The 19,355-nt window shown below is 31.3% G+C and overlaps 2 protein-coding genes and 1 long non-coding RNA gene across 3 annotated transcripts; all 3 read right to left on the minus strand.

Moving 5' to 3' along the window:
* Window positions 1-62: 62 nt before the first annotated feature.
* LOC111704398 (uncharacterized) lies at window positions 63-648 on the minus strand. The gene is made up of 3 exons (XR_002765816.1): window positions 540-648; window positions 141-183; window positions 63-75 (listed from the first exon to the last, which is right to left on the minus strand). It is a non-coding gene; the product is annotated as an uncharacterized LOC111704398 (long non-coding RNA).
* A 644-nt stretch (window positions 649-1,292) lies between these two features.
* LOC111704399 (integrator complex subunit 4 homolog) lies at window positions 1,293-3,213 on the minus strand. Its single transcript, XM_023476624.1, has 3 exons — window positions 2,917-3,213; window positions 2,184-2,254; window positions 1,293-1,538 (listed from the first exon to the last, which is right to left on the minus strand). Exons 1-3 carry the CDS (start codon window positions 3,196-3,198, stop codon window positions 1,307-1,309), a joined length of 585 nt encoding a protein of 194 aa, XP_023332392.1. The 5' UTR covers window positions 3,199-3,213; the 3' UTR covers window positions 1,293-1,306.
* Window positions 3,214-4,700: 1,487 nt separating this feature from the next.
* On the minus strand, window positions 4,701-18,204 carry LOC111704400 (discs large homolog 1-like protein). Its single transcript, XM_023476625.1, has 8 exons — window positions 18,110-18,204; window positions 16,789-16,850; window positions 16,473-16,528; window positions 13,177-13,230; window positions 12,771-12,859; window positions 10,164-10,237; window positions 5,911-5,957; window positions 4,701-4,804 (listed from the first exon to the last, which is right to left on the minus strand). The coding sequence occupies exons 1-8, from the start codon at window positions 18,129-18,131 to the stop codon at window positions 4,741-4,743; spliced, it is 468 nt and encodes a 155-aa protein (XP_023332393.1). The 5' UTR covers window positions 18,132-18,204; the 3' UTR covers window positions 4,701-4,740.
* Window positions 18,205-19,355: the final 1,151 nt, after the last annotated feature.

A 19,355-nucleotide genomic window follows, 5' to 3' on the forward strand; every position in this document is an offset into this window, starting at 1 on the left:
GTTACGAGTCTAAAATAATATTGTTACGAGTCTAAAATAATATTGTTACGAGTCTAAAATAATATTGTTACGAGTCTAAAATAATATTGTTGTGAAATCATTTATAAATTCTCAAATGATAAAATTTTAATAATTTTTACCTTAACATCTGTTGAACGCTTGTTGACTTGAGATTTTAAATCCCTGAACGTAAATAAAATATAAAAAATTTTATATCAGAACACTGTTTAGAGCTAAAAAGTATATGAAAATATTTAAATGCCTAATTGTGTGTATTGCTATTTTCTCTCAAATATAATTCTTTTGGTTTATATTTGTTGTGCCAGATAGACTCAAAGCACAAAATCAAGAAAAGAGTTATATTTTTCCGCAGGGCGAGGAAGACGATATTATTTCTGTAACAGTTCGCAAAATTTTGGAGCCGTTCAAATTAGTTTATATTAGGAAAAAAAGTTTGTGTTTTTTCTGAGAACTTTAATAATATGCAATATGCATGCTTAGAAGTCAGGCTAATACTGGCTTATTTATATTGAATTAACCTGTTTACTTGAAGCACTTTGTCCGAACTAGCTTGAAGATCACGATAGTTACGAGCTACATTATCTATAGCACTCTATGTACATAATTATTATTAATGATAATAATAGTAGTAAAAACTACTGTAGGTATTTGAATGCTTGGATGAGAACCCGGAAATAATGAAAAAAAAAGATCAACTGAAGAAACTCAATTTAAACTCAATTTTAAAATCCATTTATCTTTGCAACTTGAAAACCTTTGGTTTTCACAGCTTATAATAACAAAAGTCTACCACATAAGGTTGCAAAGATATAAAACTTAAACATTACTATTAAACACTAGAGAGCTGGAGAACTAGAGAACTAGAGAACAAGAGAACTTAGAACTAGAGAACTTTTCCTGTCTTTGATATGTCCTATTTTTGAAATGACCTATTTATGAAATGTCCTATTTATAAAATGTCTTATTTTTGCAATATCCTGTTTTTGAAATGCCCTATCTATGAAATGTCCTATTTATAAATTGTCCTACTTATGAAATGTCCTATTTATAAAATGTCCTATTTATGAAATATCTTATTTTTGAAGTGCCTTATTTATGAAATGCCCTATATATGAAATGTCCTATATAAGAAATGTCCTATCTATAAAATGTCCTATTTTTAAAACGTCCTGTCAATAAAATGTCCATTAAAATAATATCCTTTTGTAAAATGTCCCAATACTTAGATTTGACGATTCTTGTTTGTCAAGTATCATGTTCCTTGTGTAATTTGGACATATTAGTCTTAGAGGTCATAGACATACCTTGACATCTTAGAGGTCGCAGACATCTCCGACAAGTCGAACAGACTGATCCCTGATTTAACGGAGAAGGAACCTGGAGATTTCGACCTAAATCGTCCACTTGCACCCACAGATTTAGCGCGACGATTTGGATTAAAGTCCCCCTCGTCTCCGGAAGATTCGTCAATTTGTCTACCTCGTCCAACGGATCGTCTTGGTAGAACTGCATCGTCCCTATTAAAAAGGGAATTTGAATTCTACATTTTTAATAAAATTTACGATTTCAAACAAAATAACAAATTTAAAAGAAATAGTAGCTAACTGAAGTATTTATGCAGTGGGACTAGTATAAATTTGTGGACTAGGAATTAAGCAATCTTATTTTTATCAGATGTTGTTATATATAATATAGCTATATTTTAACTGCAGTAGCTTGAAAATCATACTGTACAATTCTGTGTTTTTATGCTCATTGGGCTACAGTGGTAGGCGATAATATCAATACAATGAAGACGACTTTTGATTTAAATTTTGATATATATCAAGCTGTTAAACAACTGGATACATATAAATATAGAAGTCAAGAGAAGCTGTCAATTTAAAAAGCTTCTCTTGGACTACTTGTAAACATATGAATCGAAAAAAGCTTGTTAACAATAAAAACTTAGATAAAAAAGTCGTCTTCATTGTATATATATAATAATAATAATATTACCACTGATAAAAAAATCATATCCTGAGTTTTACAACAGGTGGATTGATTTTAAAATGTCATTCTGTATAGAATGTCACAAAAATATACAGAATTTTATTGAGAAGTTTTAAAGGGGATGTTTGTAAAAAATTAAATAAATAATTTTTAATGAAAAAAAAAATAACCTGCTCCCTCCTCCGACCCCACCAAGAACATTTGCAATATAATCCTGATGGTTCAAGGACCGAGCAGATTCCTGAAAATTATTCGAAATAGAAAAATGCAAAAAAAAATGTAATTATGATTTAAATACGAAATGTTGGCTGTAATTGTTAAAAAATTTAAAAATCATGAAATACAAAAATAAGATTAATTTAGACAAGAAAAAACAACCCCGTCCAACAACACTTGTGATCTGTATAAATCTGGTAGAATCCAGATATTGGGTAATTTTCTGCCCGAATAATTACAATAGAAAAATTACACTGTACTAGTCAACCAGAAAGAGAGAATTACATCTATATATATAAAATAAAACAAGACATTCATATATATATATATATGTTGTGTATAGCCGGCCAAACGGCTGAACCGATTGGGCTGAAATTTTTTGTGGACACTCAGGGTTGGCCGAGGGGTGTTATAGGCTAAATTTTTTTATTTTTTTCAAATCTTTTTTTCCACGGGCAACGCCGGACCCTCCGGCTAGTATTATAATAAAACAAGACATTCCTATTCCTATATATATATGTTGTCTATAGCCGGCCAAACGGCTGGACCGATTGGGCTGAAATTTTTTGTGGACACTCATAACTGTTCTATATTCCACTGTTCCTGCTGCCTAGCAAGCGCTTGTTGCTAGACAGAAAAATTAAATGATAAAGGATTCAGAAAAAACTATCTTTTTTGTATTATTACCTTTAATTGAAGCTTCCTGTTTTCCTCTTCTATTGCTGCTCTTTCTCTCACTAGCTCCTGTTCGTACAACTGACGTTGTTGCTGCTCCACAAGCTGCTGACGTTTTTGCTGCTCCGCTTGCTGTTGCCTCAGTTGCTGTTCGGCAAGCAGTTGTCTCTGCTGTTGTTCATACTGTTGCTGTTCAAACTGCTGCTGTTCAAATTGTTGTTGTTCAAACTGCTGTTGTTCAAACTGCTGTTGCTGATATTGTTGTTGAGCTGAACAGGCATGATTATATTTCATTATTTTGCTAAAAAAACTAGATTTACAGAGCTCTAACAGAGCTTGTCATTTCAAATTAAAGATTTCCATTTATGAAAACTGCCATAAATGATTTACACTGGTAACTTAAAACCTATGAATCGCTAGAAAACGTTAATAATGCCACGCTTTAAATAAAGGGAACTAGAAAATTCCTTTTTGTTTTGGCAATCATTGAACACTTTCTATATTATATCTAATTGTATTAGCTTTATAGTTTGAGGAGTCCATATAAATATGAAAAAAGGTGCTATAGCTAAATTTTACCATTTCATATATTGTAATTGCAGTATACTGTACACTGTACAGCGTACGGAGTGTTACCGCTGTTAATATTGTATTAGTTTTGGGATATTGTTGTTATTTCATTATTATGATTTTTTCATAGAATACAGAACGAAATATACCGAGTAAAAACGCTCAGACCCTTTTTCATTATACAGTGAGAACCAGAAAACTGTAGAATTGGAAGACGAAATGAAAGGAATGTAATTGACGTTTTTTTCAAAGCAAATAGTTTAACTAATAAGCTATACAATCACTTATTAAGAGAAAAGGTATGCGTACACTGCATAATTGCTTTGACTCCTGCTTATCGTGCACAATTAAGGTGATCAGGCCATTCCATGTATCACGGATGCACGCTCCACTGTTCTTTGCCGAGATTTATTTTATCAACCATGAACGCTTGAACGGAAGCCATTATTATGCAGCTGTTTTCTGTGCACCATTTAATTAACAGCTGTTCTAAAATGCGCCATTTAATATCTGGAACTGTACATGTAATTTCATGTGACACTCCATGTATAGATGGCAGTGTCCAATTTACAACGGTACCCTTGAAATCATGATCAAGTATTAATTAGATATTTATCTTTTTGTTTCTTTAACTATTTATTTTATTTTGAAGCTTAGCTGCGAAAGTAACCTGCGAATTTCATGTTTATAAGCTTCTAATTAATGTATAAACTATTTTGCATAAGATAAAATCGCACCCTGATCTCTAATAGTTATCCTTAAATCTATTTAATTGAAATGTGTAGTTATCATTATTAGAATTAGGTGGAAAAAATAATCAAAACAGATAAGAGCTATTTTCCACCTAATTGCTTTATACTTGTACTGTTAATATAATCATCAATTTGTAATTGTAAACTCGTTCTGTATACAGATACATGTATTTTAGCAATAAACTTTATCTTATCTTATCTTATCTTATCTAAGAAGCTACGGAGAAACTCACAGAAATTACCAGTTCAGGAGAACGACGGTATCTTCCACATTTTTTATTAAATTAAGGTTATCAGGTTACACTTGCAAATCGGATATTGGCATCTTTGCATGGAGGGTCTTACACTTCCTTTAGGTCTTCAATCCAACGTGGTTTAGAATTTAACTTTAACCCCGTTATATTATTATTTTAAAAATTTATATTGATCTTTCTTTGGAATTCATTCTTTTTTCTTACAGAGTAACATTGATGGTTTCGTTTAGCTATATATTTTTGTTTCTTTGTCAAATCATTTATGAAAACTTAAAAAAGATTTGTTGAAAATTTCCTTGATTTCGTTCATCTTCTTCCTCAGAGCTGAAAATAAATAATTATTAAATATTATATTATAAATACCCCCCTGTGTTTTAAAAACCAAATTCACACTGTGTTTGACCAAAACATCTAATTAATCAATGTTTAGAAAATAAATTCTTTAGACAACTGATCAATTTAAAGCCACGCGCCGTGAAATTTTTTTGTGGTTTTTGCACTTTTTATTATTCGATGAAAATCCGTGAAGCAAATATTTGGTCCATCAGCTGCTGCACCTGCCGTAGCTGTGATATCTTCATTATTTTCAAGATTTCAGATCAGTTTCATTCATTTTTTAGAAACTACTTACAGTCGTCTTTATATTTCACTAGATGTATTGCGATTGCAATTTGGGGACAGTTTTAAATACATTTTTAAGAAAGACAGTTTCTAATATGAAAAATTATTAAAAATTAGCTGATAATTTATTTCTTCAATTTTTTTATAAATGCATTTATAAACAAAGTGACTAAACACTCGCCCCTAACACCACCAAATTTCTTCTCCAATATCATTGCAACCTGATATGGTGTAAACTTTTCAAATTTCAAACTTAGACTATTTTTTCTAACTAAATTCATATTTTGAAATATAAAAAGTCTCTGACGTGAGTTAGAAAAGAAATGTGGATTATAGAATTAGAACAATGTGACTAGCTTTGAATAAAATTAATTCTACATGGAAAAAGGTCTTGATCGGATTACAATTAAGACTCTTCGAGTTCGTTTGTAAATAAAATAAAAATCTCTTTCACTTTCTCAATCTATTCATATATTTTGCTTATCTAGTCCTGTCTATTCGTTTGTATAAAATAAACTACAAAGCGCCTGAACCGATTGCGGGCCCATTTGTTTTGTTGGAACTGTCTCAATTCACATTGACAGGGCCTCAGGGAAGGTTTATAGCTGGTTAAACAAAAAGTGGTTAAAAAGGGAAATTTAAATTTTTTATAGAATTTACATGAACAGCAAAAAATACTGAATTACATTTTACAATGTTTAAAAAATCTTTTTTTTCTTGTTCATTCCTCTGTGTTGAGTCCTAAAGTCTCTGACGTATATGTATTATATTATAGTTTATATATTTATATAGAAAATATAACGATTTACCTATCTGGTGTCTGTGGGCGGCTCTGTGCAAACTGTGTGTTAATACTCCTATAGATCCAATCATTCAAAAATGTTATATTTAAATAGAAATTTTCAATATTTCTATTTCTAAATAAATAAAATTGACATGAAAAATGTTTTGGAAAGGGCAAATATTATTCAACGTTTATCGATTTCCGGTTTGAAGAAAAATTTAAGCAACATCTCTGTTTAATGTTTTAGAATTAAACTTTCTCAGCGATTTAGACAATTGGTTTTTCATGAACCTTTAATATCAATCAAGTAAGATTCCGCTAGAAATATGAGTTATATCCATAGGGAATAGAATATATATTAGAGGGGAATTTACTAGAAAAAAGTGTAAAACGGCCATTTTGTTGCACTGTTTCCATACTGAAGGGTACTTTACATATCACGGTGGACTAAGCCAGTGGGGTCGGTCAAATAGGCCCAAGATTAGACCAGGTACTGTAAAAAGTACCGTAAACTTATATGCTTATATCACGGTGGACTAAGCCAGTGGGGTCGGTCAAATAGGCCTAGGATTAGGCCAGGTACTGTAAAAAGTCTGAACGAGCCATGGGAGTTGTCATAGTTAGCCCTCACATGGGACTATGCCAAGAAAATTGACCCCTGTCTTATGTTAGTCTGGTTAGGGCGACGCACTGTACCATAGGATCGGGTAAGTACGCGCTGTTATCTGGCAGGCCGGTACAAACTGGGCAGGTCCTGTTCGAATTCAAATTTACTACGGGGATAGAGTGATATTTATGCTATATAACCTTTTGGGCCCTGGGATATCATTTTATAGAAAATAAAAAATTATTGTTAAAAGAAAACCAAATTATGAAATAGGCTGGTTTCATATTTGACCAATGATCATTTCACATAGACTCTATGCCTTCCACTTTACAAACAATGATTTTCCGTTATAACTATAAATCAAATGATGTTTTTATTCACCTAATTCATTATAAAGTTTATTTAAAAGTTAAAAAATTCGAAACTAAAATGAATAGTCAAGGGAACATACTGTATTAATGTACTCTACTGCATATAATTTGTGAAAATTGTACACTTTGAACTCTCTTTCAGGCTGAAAGGGAATGAAAAAATTCATACGAGAGATTTACTAAATTCCCCTCTAATATATATTCTATTCTCTATGGTTATATCTTATAACTTGAAAGAAACTGCAATTTTAAATTTAAAGGGAGTGATCACGAAAAATGAAAGGGGGTATAGGTTTACGGCGAAAAATAAGCGCTTTTGATCACTACTAATCTTACTTCTACCTGTTGCGTCTATAAGGAGAAAATTGTTAAAATCGACTCACACTGAAGAACGCAGCGTCCATACAAATTTGTAAAGATGCAACATTCAACTCGGATCCTAAAAAAATCAAACAAATAGTCATCGATTATTTTTCGACGCATTCGTATATAGTTAATATTTCATAATATATTTGATTAAAAAAAATTTTCAATGGTGCTGAATTTTCGAACGTTCCTGGAAAATATGAAAATGTCGTCTTCATTATCAAAAATTCTCGAAACAGGAATAAATGTTTTCAAAAGTGACTCTCAGATCATGAAAAATATAAAATATTATGAAATATCAATTATTTACGAATGCGTCGAAAAATAATCGATGACTATTTGTTTGATTTGTTTATGATCCGAGTTGAATGTTGCATCTTTCCAAATTTGTATGGACGCTGCGTTCTTCGGTCTGAGTTGTTTTCAACAATTTTCTCCTTATAGATGCAACAGATAGAAGTAATATTAGTATTTTTTCTCCGCAAGCCTATACCCCCTTTCATTTTTCGTGAGCACACCCTTTAAATAACAGAGAAAAAGAGAAATAAAGCTTGAGAGAAGCTTTTTATGAAAAGGTTATGATATCAAATTAAACGTGAATTAAACATAATTAAATATTTTAATTTCAAGTGCCCCTTTATCAATAAAGGGCCCTTTATTGATAAAGTGGCACAAATATTCACAAAGGTACCCTTGAAAACTTTGTTTGAACAAGTATGCATTATATATCCATGTTTTTAATTGTGAAGACTGAGTATTTTCACTTGTTGTTTCTCTATAAAAGTAATGTGAGGAAATTATTAGAATTTCAAGCTAGAAAAACGACATTATCTTCAACATTATTGATCAGATTCAGGTTTCAAGAGTATACCCTTGTAAATAGAGCAATGGCATACCCGTCTTTTAAATGGAGGGTCACTATAAATTTCACTTATAGTCCCTTTAATACTTTTAAATGTTGTGTAACCATGGTAGCAGCAGCAACCATATATATGAAAGAGAAGGAAGGTATATAAGAAAATCGTCGTTTAAAGTTTACGATACATGTACAGATAAAAGGAGACATTTTTCATGGTAAATCTCATTTTTAATCCAAGCAACTTAAACCCGTAAATGCTGAGTCCTGTTTGTCAAGAAAATCCGTGAAAAATAATAAATCTAATCATAAAACTATATAAAAGATGCAATTAAACTTTAAACTAGTTTGAGAGAGTTGAATATTAATTAGCAGTTGAGGTTGATCAGATTAGGAAACCAAACCGGTTTAGAAAATCGTAATAATGACAGATCAAAAAACTTTAATAAAAATTGCAGCAAGGCAAAGGCGGAACCATGGAAGGGAGGGGCCCGGGGAGGGGGGGAGGGGCCCGGGGAGGTGGGGGGCATAATTATTTAATATAAAAAATAATACCAACCTAATGAAAGGGGCTTTTGTTTCAAACTTAATCTTTCTAGTCCCTTTATCTTTGAAATCTGATGGTGTAAACTTTTGATATTTTAAACTTATTCCTAACAGAATTCAGTTTGAAAAATTTTAGGTTTACGACATTGGGCTACAAAGATATAGAAAGGAGAAAATCTGGGTAAGTGACAAAGATTCAATTCCTTACTTAACCCTTTTCAGGCTGACGCCTGGTTTACCCAAAATAGACTGGGGGGGAGGTCCCGGGGTCAAATATGCAAAAATATTTGCAAAATTTACTAAAACTAAATTTGTATTCAAGAAAAACTGAAAATATGCAAATTCTCTTCAAAGGCATCTGTGCAAGAATATATGCAAAATTTCTTTGCAAAAATAATGCAATCTGCTTCCTTTTGTTCGAGGCTTTCCAAAGAGCTATAAAAAGTCGAAATACAATGACCGGAAGTGGGTCTAAATATGGATTTAGTCGAGTAAAGGTAAAATAAGGCATTCAGGCAGTATGCCTGAGGATTCAGACAATTGGTATAAAAGCCCTGCTTCAAGCCTGAAGTAAGGGGCTTGTAATAGTTAGAAAAGTCAAAAAATTTGAACAGCCTCAGACCAACACTTTTCAAGTTATCTCCAAAAAACATCAGGGGGGATCCCAGGGATCCCCCCCCGCCAGCCGGAATAGGGTTAAAACTTCTCTGCCATATCTAACAGAAGCTAAATCATATCATGTTGTTGTGATTATAAGTATGACTCACAAAAATATTCGAACAAATGTACTAAATTCATTCATTGTTCATGCATCAACGAAGATTCAATCCAGCAGCTGCAAAGAAAGAATAGATAAAGAATAAAAATTATGATTAAAATAGTTAAAAATATGTCATGCAGTTGAAAAAAAACTAAGAAATATAAAGACGACTTTGTATACAGAGCGTCCCATATAATGTTGGATTATCTCCAAGCATTAACGCCAAAATACACACAAAATACTCAAGAACACTAGTAAATATTGTAGAAAATATTTATATTGGCCGTATAAATTTTTTTTAAATGATGTTTTATTCTTTTAAATTTTAATATTAGTGCCGAAAATCCTAATTTAGAGTTAAAACGATTCAATATGATGTGGGACACCAGGCCTGTATAGTAGGGTGAAAATGAAACACAGCAATTGTACACTGAGCAGGCTATACTGTACAGTTACACAGACCCATATCATTCGACAAGGTAATTTACAAGCGAGTGATGAACCCTTTTTTTAATAACGAGAAATGTCGTCTTCCTAGTCCACAGTTTTATGAATCCCCCGTAGCATTAAAAATAGAATGAAAAAGGCAATTGAAAAAAATTTAGTGAAAAGCTTGGGGGATTTAAAAAATAAGCTTTTAAAAAATTGAGAAAAAATCAAAAAGTGCAAAATCTAGGATAAAAAATTGTGCCAAACACAAGTCGACCATGTCTGATTAAGTTATTGAATAATTGATTGATTGATTGATTGATTGATTGATTGATTGCACCACCCTGACAGAACCGGATCTGGAGAGAGGAGCAGGTTGTTGAACAACACTAAGCCTAGGAGCTGGCTTGGTGTCTCCTGAACATTAAAGGGACTGTAAACGGTATTTCAAGTAACTATTCATTTATAAAGTGACATGTCCGATTCATATACGTACCCTTTAACTGATATCTTTCAAGCTAAAAATAGATTTTTTTAAATAGTGACTTGCGAAATTGTGTTGCAGCAAACTGCAGAAACAATGAAGGAAAGTTCTAATAATTAAAGACAATTTAATATCTTCATCATTGTTAATCAGATATAAGTCTAAATGGAAGTGTTGTAAATCGAGCATGCCACTCTGGAAATGGCAGTGTTGTAAATCGAGCATGCCACTCTTAAAATGGTAGTGTTGTAAATCGAGCATGCCCCTCTGAAAATGCTATTGTTGTAAATCGAGCATGCCACTCTGAAAATGGTAATGTTGTAAATCGAGCATGCCCCTCTGAAAATAGTAGTGTTGTAAATCGAGCATGCCACTCTGAAAATGGAAGTGTTGTAAATCGAGCATGCCACTCTGAAAATGGTAGTGTTATAAATCAAGCATGCCACTCTGAAAATGGTAGTGTTGTAAATCGAGCATGTCACTCTGAAAATGTTAGTGTTGTAAATCGAGCATGCCACTCTGAAAATGGTAGTGTTGTAAATTGAGCATGCCACTCTGAAAATGGTATTGTTGTAAATTGAGCATGCCACTCTGAAAATGCTAGTGTTGTAAATCGAGCATGCCACTCTGAAAATGTTAGTGTTGTAAATCGAGCATGCCACTCTGAAAATGGTAGTGTTGTAAATTGAGCATGCCACTCTGAAAATGGTATTGTTGTAAATTGAGCATGCCACTCTGAAAATGCTAGTGTTGTAAATCGAGCATGCCACTCTGAAAATGGTAGTGTTGTAAATCGAGCATGCCACTCTGAAAATGGTAGTGTTGTAAATCGAGCATGCCACTCTGAGTGTTGTAAATCGAGCATGCCACTCTTAAAATGGTAGTGTTGTAAATCGAGCATGCCACTCTGAAAATGGAAGTGTTGTAAATTGAGCATGCCACTCTGAAAATGGTAGTGTTGTAAATTGAGCATGCCCTTCTGAAAATGGTAGTGTTGTAAATCGAGCATGTCACACTGAAAATGGTAGTGTTATAAATCGAGCATGCCACTCTGATAATGGTAGTGTTATAAATCGAGCATGCCATTCTGAAAATGGTAGTGTTGAAAATCGAGCATGTCACATTGAAAATGGTAGTGTTGTAAATCGAGCATGCCACTCTGAAAATGGCAGTGTTGTAAATCGAGCATGTCACTCTGAAAATGGTAGTGTTGTAAATCGAGCATGCCACTCTGAAAATGGAAGTGTTGTAAATCGAGCATGCCACTCTTAAAATGGTAGTGTTGTAAATCGAGCATGCCACTCTGAAAATGGATGTGTTGTAAATCGAGCATGCCACTCTTAAAATGGTAATGTTGTAAATCGAGCATGCCACTCTGAAAATGGTAGTGTTGTAAATCGAGAATGCCACTCTGAAAATGGTATTGTTGTAAATCGAGCATGCCACTCTGAAAATGGAAGTGTTGTAAATCGAGCATGCCACTCTTAAAATGGTAATGTTGTAAATCGAGCTTGCCACTCTGAAAATGGTAGTGTTGTAAATCGAGAATGCCACTCTTAAAATGGTAGTGTTGTAAATCGAGCATGTCACTCTGATAATGGAAGTGTTGTAAATCGAGCATGTCACTCTGAAAATGGTAGTGTTGTAAATCGAGCATGTCACTCTGAAAATGGTAGTGTTGTAAATCGAGCATGTCACTCTGAAAATGGAAATGTTGTAAATCGAGCATGTCACTCTGAAAATGGTAGGTCAATACAAATAACTTTAGAGAGTATATTTTAATATAAAATTTTCTGATCAAAATATTATTTTATTTTTCGTGGGCGAACATGATGTAGAAAATTCCTCTCTGTTGTTCATTATTAATCAACATTTAGCATATTCGATAAAAAACGCTTACATCATATTTCAAACCTTGCAAGGATTAGTGGAGCTGCCTTCCTTGCTTGAGTGATATCTGACTCCATCATTCAAAATGTTTAGAACAAGTTGCTTACCAGAAGGGTTTTAATAGCTGTCTTCCTTTTGTGAGATCTGGCTGTTTCCTTCCAAAGCTTACAACAAGCTGCTTCCCAATAATCAGTGGAGCTGCTTACCTTGAATGACATCTAGCTGCTTCCTTCCAAAGCTTACAACAAGTTGCTAACCAATAATCAATGGAGCTGCTTACCTTGAATGATATCTGGCTACTTCCTTCCAACGGTTACAACAAGCTGCTTCCCAATAATCAATGGAGCTGCTTACCTTGAATGATATCTAGCTGCTTCCTTCCAATGGTTACAACAAGCTGCTTCCCAATAATTAATGGAGCTGCTTACCTTGAATAATATCTGGCTGCTTCCTTCCAATGGTTAAAACAAGCTGCTTGCCAATAATTAATGAAGCTGTTTACCTTGAATAATATCTGGCTGATTCCTTCAAATGGTCACATCAAGCTGCTTGCAAATAATCAATGAAGCTGTTTACCTTGAATAATATCTGGCTGCTTCCTTCCAACAGTTATAAGAAGCGTCTTCCCAGCTTTCTTAATGATATTCACTGCTTCATCCACATCTCTGCATTATTATAAAAAACATTTTAAAAAAAAGCAAACATTTGTTTTCCTGCTTTTTACAAATTTTTAATAACAATAAAAGCCAATTCAATTTTATCGGTAAAAAAATCAAGTTTTACTTTTTGCTTTGATATCATTATCATTATCATTATCATTATCATTAAAATAAAATTTTGCATCAACATTATTGATGAACAAACTCGACGTAAAGTGTTGAACAAGTCCTAGACGTTCAAAATCTAAAATATTTATTAGTTTTATAATTTATTTTTAAAAAGATATTTTATATTAATATTATTATTATTATTTATAATGTTCCTTGGAGCTTTCTTGTTAATCCTTAGAACCTTGTCATTCTCCTGCAATCCTGCCCTGTAATACATTTATTCATTTATTCATTCATTTACTCATTCATTCATTGATTTATTCATTTATCGTTCTCCTGCAATCCAGCTCTGTAATACATTTATTCATTTATTTACTCATTTAGTCATTGATTTATTCATTTATCGTTCTCCTGCAATCCAGCTCTGTAATACATTTATTCATTTATTTACTCATCATTGATTTATTCATTTATCGTTCTCCTGCAATCCAGCTCTGTAATACATTTATTCATTTATTTACTCATTTAGTCATTGATTTATTCATTTATCGTTCTCCTGCAATCCAGCTCTGTAATACATTTATTCATTTATTTACTCATTTATTCATTGATTTATTCATTTATCGTTCTCCTGCAACCCAGCTCTGTAATACATTTATTCATTTATTTACTCATATATTCATTGATTTATTCATTTGTCGTTCTCCTGCAATCCAGCCCTGTGATACAATTTTTGATTTATTCATTTATTTACTCATTTATTCATTGATTTATTCATTTATCGTTCTCCTGCTTTCCACCCTGTAATGCATTCATTTACTCATTTTTGCTTTGATGTATTCATTGATTTATTTATTTACCATTCTCCTGTAATCCAGCACTGTAACACATTTATTCAATTATTCATTCATTCACTCAATTATTCATTCATTTATACATTTATCATTCTCCTGTATGCCATTTAATACATTCATTTACTCATTTATTCATTGATTTATTCATTTACTCATTTATTCATTGATTTAATCATTTACCATTCCTCCTGTAATCCAGCCCTGTAACACATTTATTCATTCATTTTCTCAATTATTCATCCTTTTATTAACTTATCATCCTCCTGCTATGATCAAACATACAAACAAAGAAATAAACGAAAAACAGAGATTATTACTTTATATTTAAAGATAAATAATCCATTCATAAATTCATTCATTCTTTAATGTAGCTACCTATTTCAAGAACTCACAACCCCATTACAGATTATAAAAAGAAGAATTTTTCAGCTTTAAAATAGAAGTGTATCATATGAAAATGAAATGATTTTTGATTTTGTGAAAAAAAATTGTAAACATTCTAGGATTCATTCTAAAAATATATATATATATATTCTCGCCCGAGTCTGGGAAAAAAATCTACATAATTGGAGTACTATTGAAGACCCCTTTCATTGGAGACCCCATATTTTCGTTGGAGACCCCTAAATTTTCATTTAAGATCCCCAGAATTTCATTGAGACCCCCAGATTTTCGTTGGAGATCTCCGGATTTTCATTGGAGACTCCCAGACGAAAACGAAAAGGTAGAAGTGCTTTCAATGAAAAGCTGGGGGTCTCTAATGCAAAGTTGAAGGTCTCCAATGAAAATATGGGGGTTTTCAATGAAAATTTGGGGATCGCCCACTAGAATCTGGGGGTCTCCAACGAAAATATGAGGGTCTCCAATTTAATCTTAATCTATACTTCAATAACCCCCCAAAAAGAGACAACTGTATACAGGGTGTCCCATAACATATTAGATCGTTTATAAAGCTCTAAATTTCGATTTCCGCCATCAATCAGATAATTAAAAAACAATGAATCATTAAAAAATCTATAGGGCTAATATAACAATTTGCATGCAGAAAAAAATAGGTTTTTCGAGAATTATATATATTTGTGCGTATTTTGGCGTTAAAACTTGGGGACAATTCAATATAATATGGGACGCTCTGTATTTTCTATGATTCTTGTTAACAGAAATTTATATGAAATATTTTGTGAATAAGCCTGTGTATATTTTTCTAAAGGATATGTGATTTTCATTTTCTTTGGTACAAATGTCCTGGGCTATTTAAAACAAACAGTTACTTTTTACCTTAAAAATGGGCCATAGGCCTTCTACCCCCCCCCACCCCATTATGCATGATCATGCCGAATTTCCTAAAGGAATTATTCTAAATTCAACAACTCATCGATAATTCCTAGTTCATACATGCTTCATTTAAACCTAGAATATGCGTAAGTTTGTATTTACATGAATTGTTTGTACGTGTATGTATATGTAATATGTATATGTACAGTACTATATATTGCAAGATTATCTCAAATAATTAGCACAATAGCAGCATACTTTAGTTATATATGTAGCTGTATTAATCTATATGCTATTTATTATCAGTAAATGCAGTCCGCATTTACTGATAATAAAAAATGGGTGTTTTAAAAACACTTGAGGTTTTTAGACAAAGAGAATAGATTATATATTAGAGGGGAATTTACTAGAAAAAAGTGTAAAACGGCCATTTTGTTGTACTGTTTCCATACTGCATGTGTACTTTACATATTTATGCTATATAACCTTTTGGGCCCTGGAATATCATTTTATTGAAAATCTCAAATTAATATGAACCAAATTATGAAATAGGCTGGTTTCATAATTGACCAATGATCATTTCACATAGACTATATGCATTTCACTTTACAAACAATGATTTTCCGTTATAACTATAAATCAATTGATGTTTTTTATTCACCTAATTCATTATAAAGTTTATTTAACAGTTTAAAAAATTCGAAATTGAAATGAATAGTCTAGAGAACATACTGTATTAATGTACTCTATACTGCATATAATTTGTGAACATTTACATGATTTGTACACTTTGAACTCCCTTTCAGGCTGAAAGGGACTGACAAAATTCATACCGAGAGATTCTTTAAATTCCCCTCTAATATATTCTATTCTCTTTGTTTTTAGACTTTCAAAGGTTCCACAAAAACTCAACCATATTTCAAACTTTTTTATTGATAAAATGTCCTTAGCAAAATTTGAACCTGAGAGAAAACATGCAAGAAAACGTTTTTTGTTCATTTAAAAGATTAAAGGTTGTTGGACTTTCAAAGGTTACATAAAAAACTCTAAAATTTTAACAACATTCAAACTTGTTTATTTTAAACGTTGGCGTTCTTGCCAAATTTTGAACCTATTAGAAAATATATGGGGAAAAAAAAAACGTTTTTTTGGTTCGTTCAAATATTTATTGTTAAATATTTATTTAAATGACATTTTTTAGCTAAAATGTGCCCACGTACATCATGTACAGCTCCGATCAGAACTTTAGTTAAATTGTACAATGTAAACATGTTAAAAAGCAACAATTTGCATGTCGCTGTTATAGCATATTACCATGAGAAAATTTTATTTTGAAAAATGTTTTTTAAATAATTAATGATTTTCTTACTAAAAAATACCTATGCGAACTGCCCCCTGGAACTACCCTAGCAACGAATATTCCTGTCTCGGGGGCCTAAATTTATAAAATTATAATTTGATTTTTTCACTTTTTTTCGTCGATAGTTTTATAAAGACATGATTAAATTCAATTTTGTTAATCAAAATTATTTTAAAGAAACTTAAAAAAAACTAAATGCGTTTAAAAATATTTTTCAAAACTAAATTTTAAAAAAAATAATATTTTAAGAAAAGCTAAGTTTTTTCATAACATACTTTGTAAAATAATATTTAAAGATATTTTACAAGAGAAAATGAGATCAAAAATATTTTTACCGGGAATTTGTCTAGGCCACGATATATTAGAGATAGGCCAAATCCCTTCGTTCCACGGGAAACTAGTAATTCATTTATTCATTTTTTAATTTATTAATTTACACATTCATTTATTTACTCTTTCATCTTTCATTCATTTATTTATCTTTTTATTTATTTATTAATCCTTTTATTCATTAATTTATCCTTTTATTCATTTATTTATCCTTTTATTCATTTATTTATCCTTTTTTCATTTATTTATACTTTTATTCATCTATTTATCCTTTTATTCATTTATTTATCCTTTTATTTATTTATTTATCCTTTAATTCATTTATTCATCCTTTTATTCCTTTATTTATCCTTTTATTCATTTATTTATACTTTTATTCATTTATTTATCATTTATTCATTTATTCAAACTTTTATTCATTAATTTATCCTTTTATTCATTTATTTATACTTTTATTTATTTATTTATCCTTTTCTTACGCTAGTAATTCTTACTTATTAAAACTAACGTATACGTTTATCATTCAACATTTATTTAACATTCTTTAATTTTTCAAAAAATTCATAATATCCTTTTCAAGCATGAAATTCCGATTAACACTGACTTTGGTGCATGAACAAATAAAACATGTTAATCATGAAACTTAATAAATTATTGGATTTTATTTCAGAATAGCATTACAACCTACAGTACAACTTTTAGGGAGTTATTAGCAAAGAGAATAGAATATATATTAGAGTGGAATTTAGAAATCCCTCGGTATAAATTTTGTCAGTCCCTTTCAGCCTGAAAGGAGTTCAAAGTGAACAAATCATGTAAATGTTCACAAATTATTTGCAGTATACTACATTAATACAGTATGTTCCCTAGACTATCCATTTCAATTTCGAATTTTTTAAAGCTGTAAAAATAAACTTTATAATGAATTAGATGAATAAAAAACATCATTTAATTTATAGTTATAATGAAAAATCATCGTTTGTAAAGTTAAAGGCATAGAGTCTATGTAAAATGATCATTGGTCAATTATGAAACCAGCCTATGTCATAATTTGGTTTAATTTTAATTTTAATTTTAATTTTAGTATTTTAGTATGGAAACAGTACAACAAAATGGCACACTTTTCTAGAAAATTCCACTCTAATATATATCCTATTCTCTTTGGTTATTAGACAATAACAAATTGGAAAAGAAATCATATTTTAAATGACCTATTTATTTTTTATTAAAAAATTGAACCACTTTAATAATGATTGACGGAAATTTTAAATTTTAATTGATTGATTGACTGATTGATTGATTGATAGATTGATTAATGAATGTTCCCTGATATTTCGTAATTGTTCATGATAACCTTGGTTGACTGAACACTGCACTACAGCATACTGTTCTGAAACTAGAAGTACAGTGTACAAATTTCATAAATTGTACAGTTTTGAGATATCAATTGAAACTAGAAGTAAAGGTGTACATGAATAGCACACTTCATTATATGAAAAAAGCTCAGGTTTGGGATATTTATTAGTAAACCTAGAAGTGAAGTGAACAGATGTACATAAATTGTACTGTTTAGTAGTACTGCTTATAATCGAGAGTACAATGCAATGTAAAGATAGAAACAGGAAATATAGATTTCAATGTTTTGTAAGATACAGGGTGTCCCACGAAACATGACAGTTGGTGAAAAGTTTAAAATGTCTTCTTCCATAATTTGATAAGCTGTTCGATACTGAAGAGACAAATAACATGTATTATATGACAGTTATATTATAGTAAAATTGATTTCACAGTAAAATATATACAAGTTATACATTTTTTAAAGAAATTAACTGCAAAAAGTCTTTAACTTTGGAAGAAGACACTCAAAACTATTCACCAAATGTCATGTTTCGTGGGACACCCTGTAGTTTTTAGTTTCATTTTATTGAAAGCCACAGAATACAATTTAATAGGGTGGGAAGGCTAAAAGGAAGGGTAACTGAGTGACAGAACAATATGGAAGGGATGGGGAGGTGGAAAGGGAGGGGAGGGGGGTGAAAACACTCTGGCAGGAAGCGATATAATACCTCTATACCATATATACGCCCTTAACAAATATGCAGTAAAGTACAGAAACAAAGAGACATAAAAGGGGATTGTCGTAAACATTTCAACACTCTATTTAAAGCGGGCCATGACCGATTCACAACGGTTCCCTGACAGTCTTTATCTGATAAAAAAATGTGCAAAATACCATACATACAATATATCTTGGTTCAGTAAATTGTTCAGTGCTCAAAATTTCCTCGATTGTTTCTGTAACAAGAAATCCGCGATTCACTTGTATAGAAAAACTTATTCATTGTTGTTCAGTCAAAGCTTTTAAGGTTACTGTTTTGAATCGGGCATGCCAATGTATAATACAGCATGCCAATGTATAATGTAGTATCACTTGAAATTAAGTGTTCTGTCACTTATTCTTACGAAATAAAACTTGTCATTTAAAAATAGAAAATTAAAATCTTCAAGCTTTAAATGTCAATAGGCAATTAACTTAATAAATTGTTGTTTTTTAATCATTAATCATTAAATA

Source organism: Eurytemora carolleeae, unplaced genomic scaffold (assembly GCF_000591075.1).
Source record: "Eurytemora carolleeae unplaced genomic scaffold, Eaff_2.0 scaffold580, whole genome shotgun sequence".
NCBI lineage: Eukaryota > Metazoa > Arthropoda > Copepoda > Calanoida > Temoridae > Eurytemora > Eurytemora carolleeae.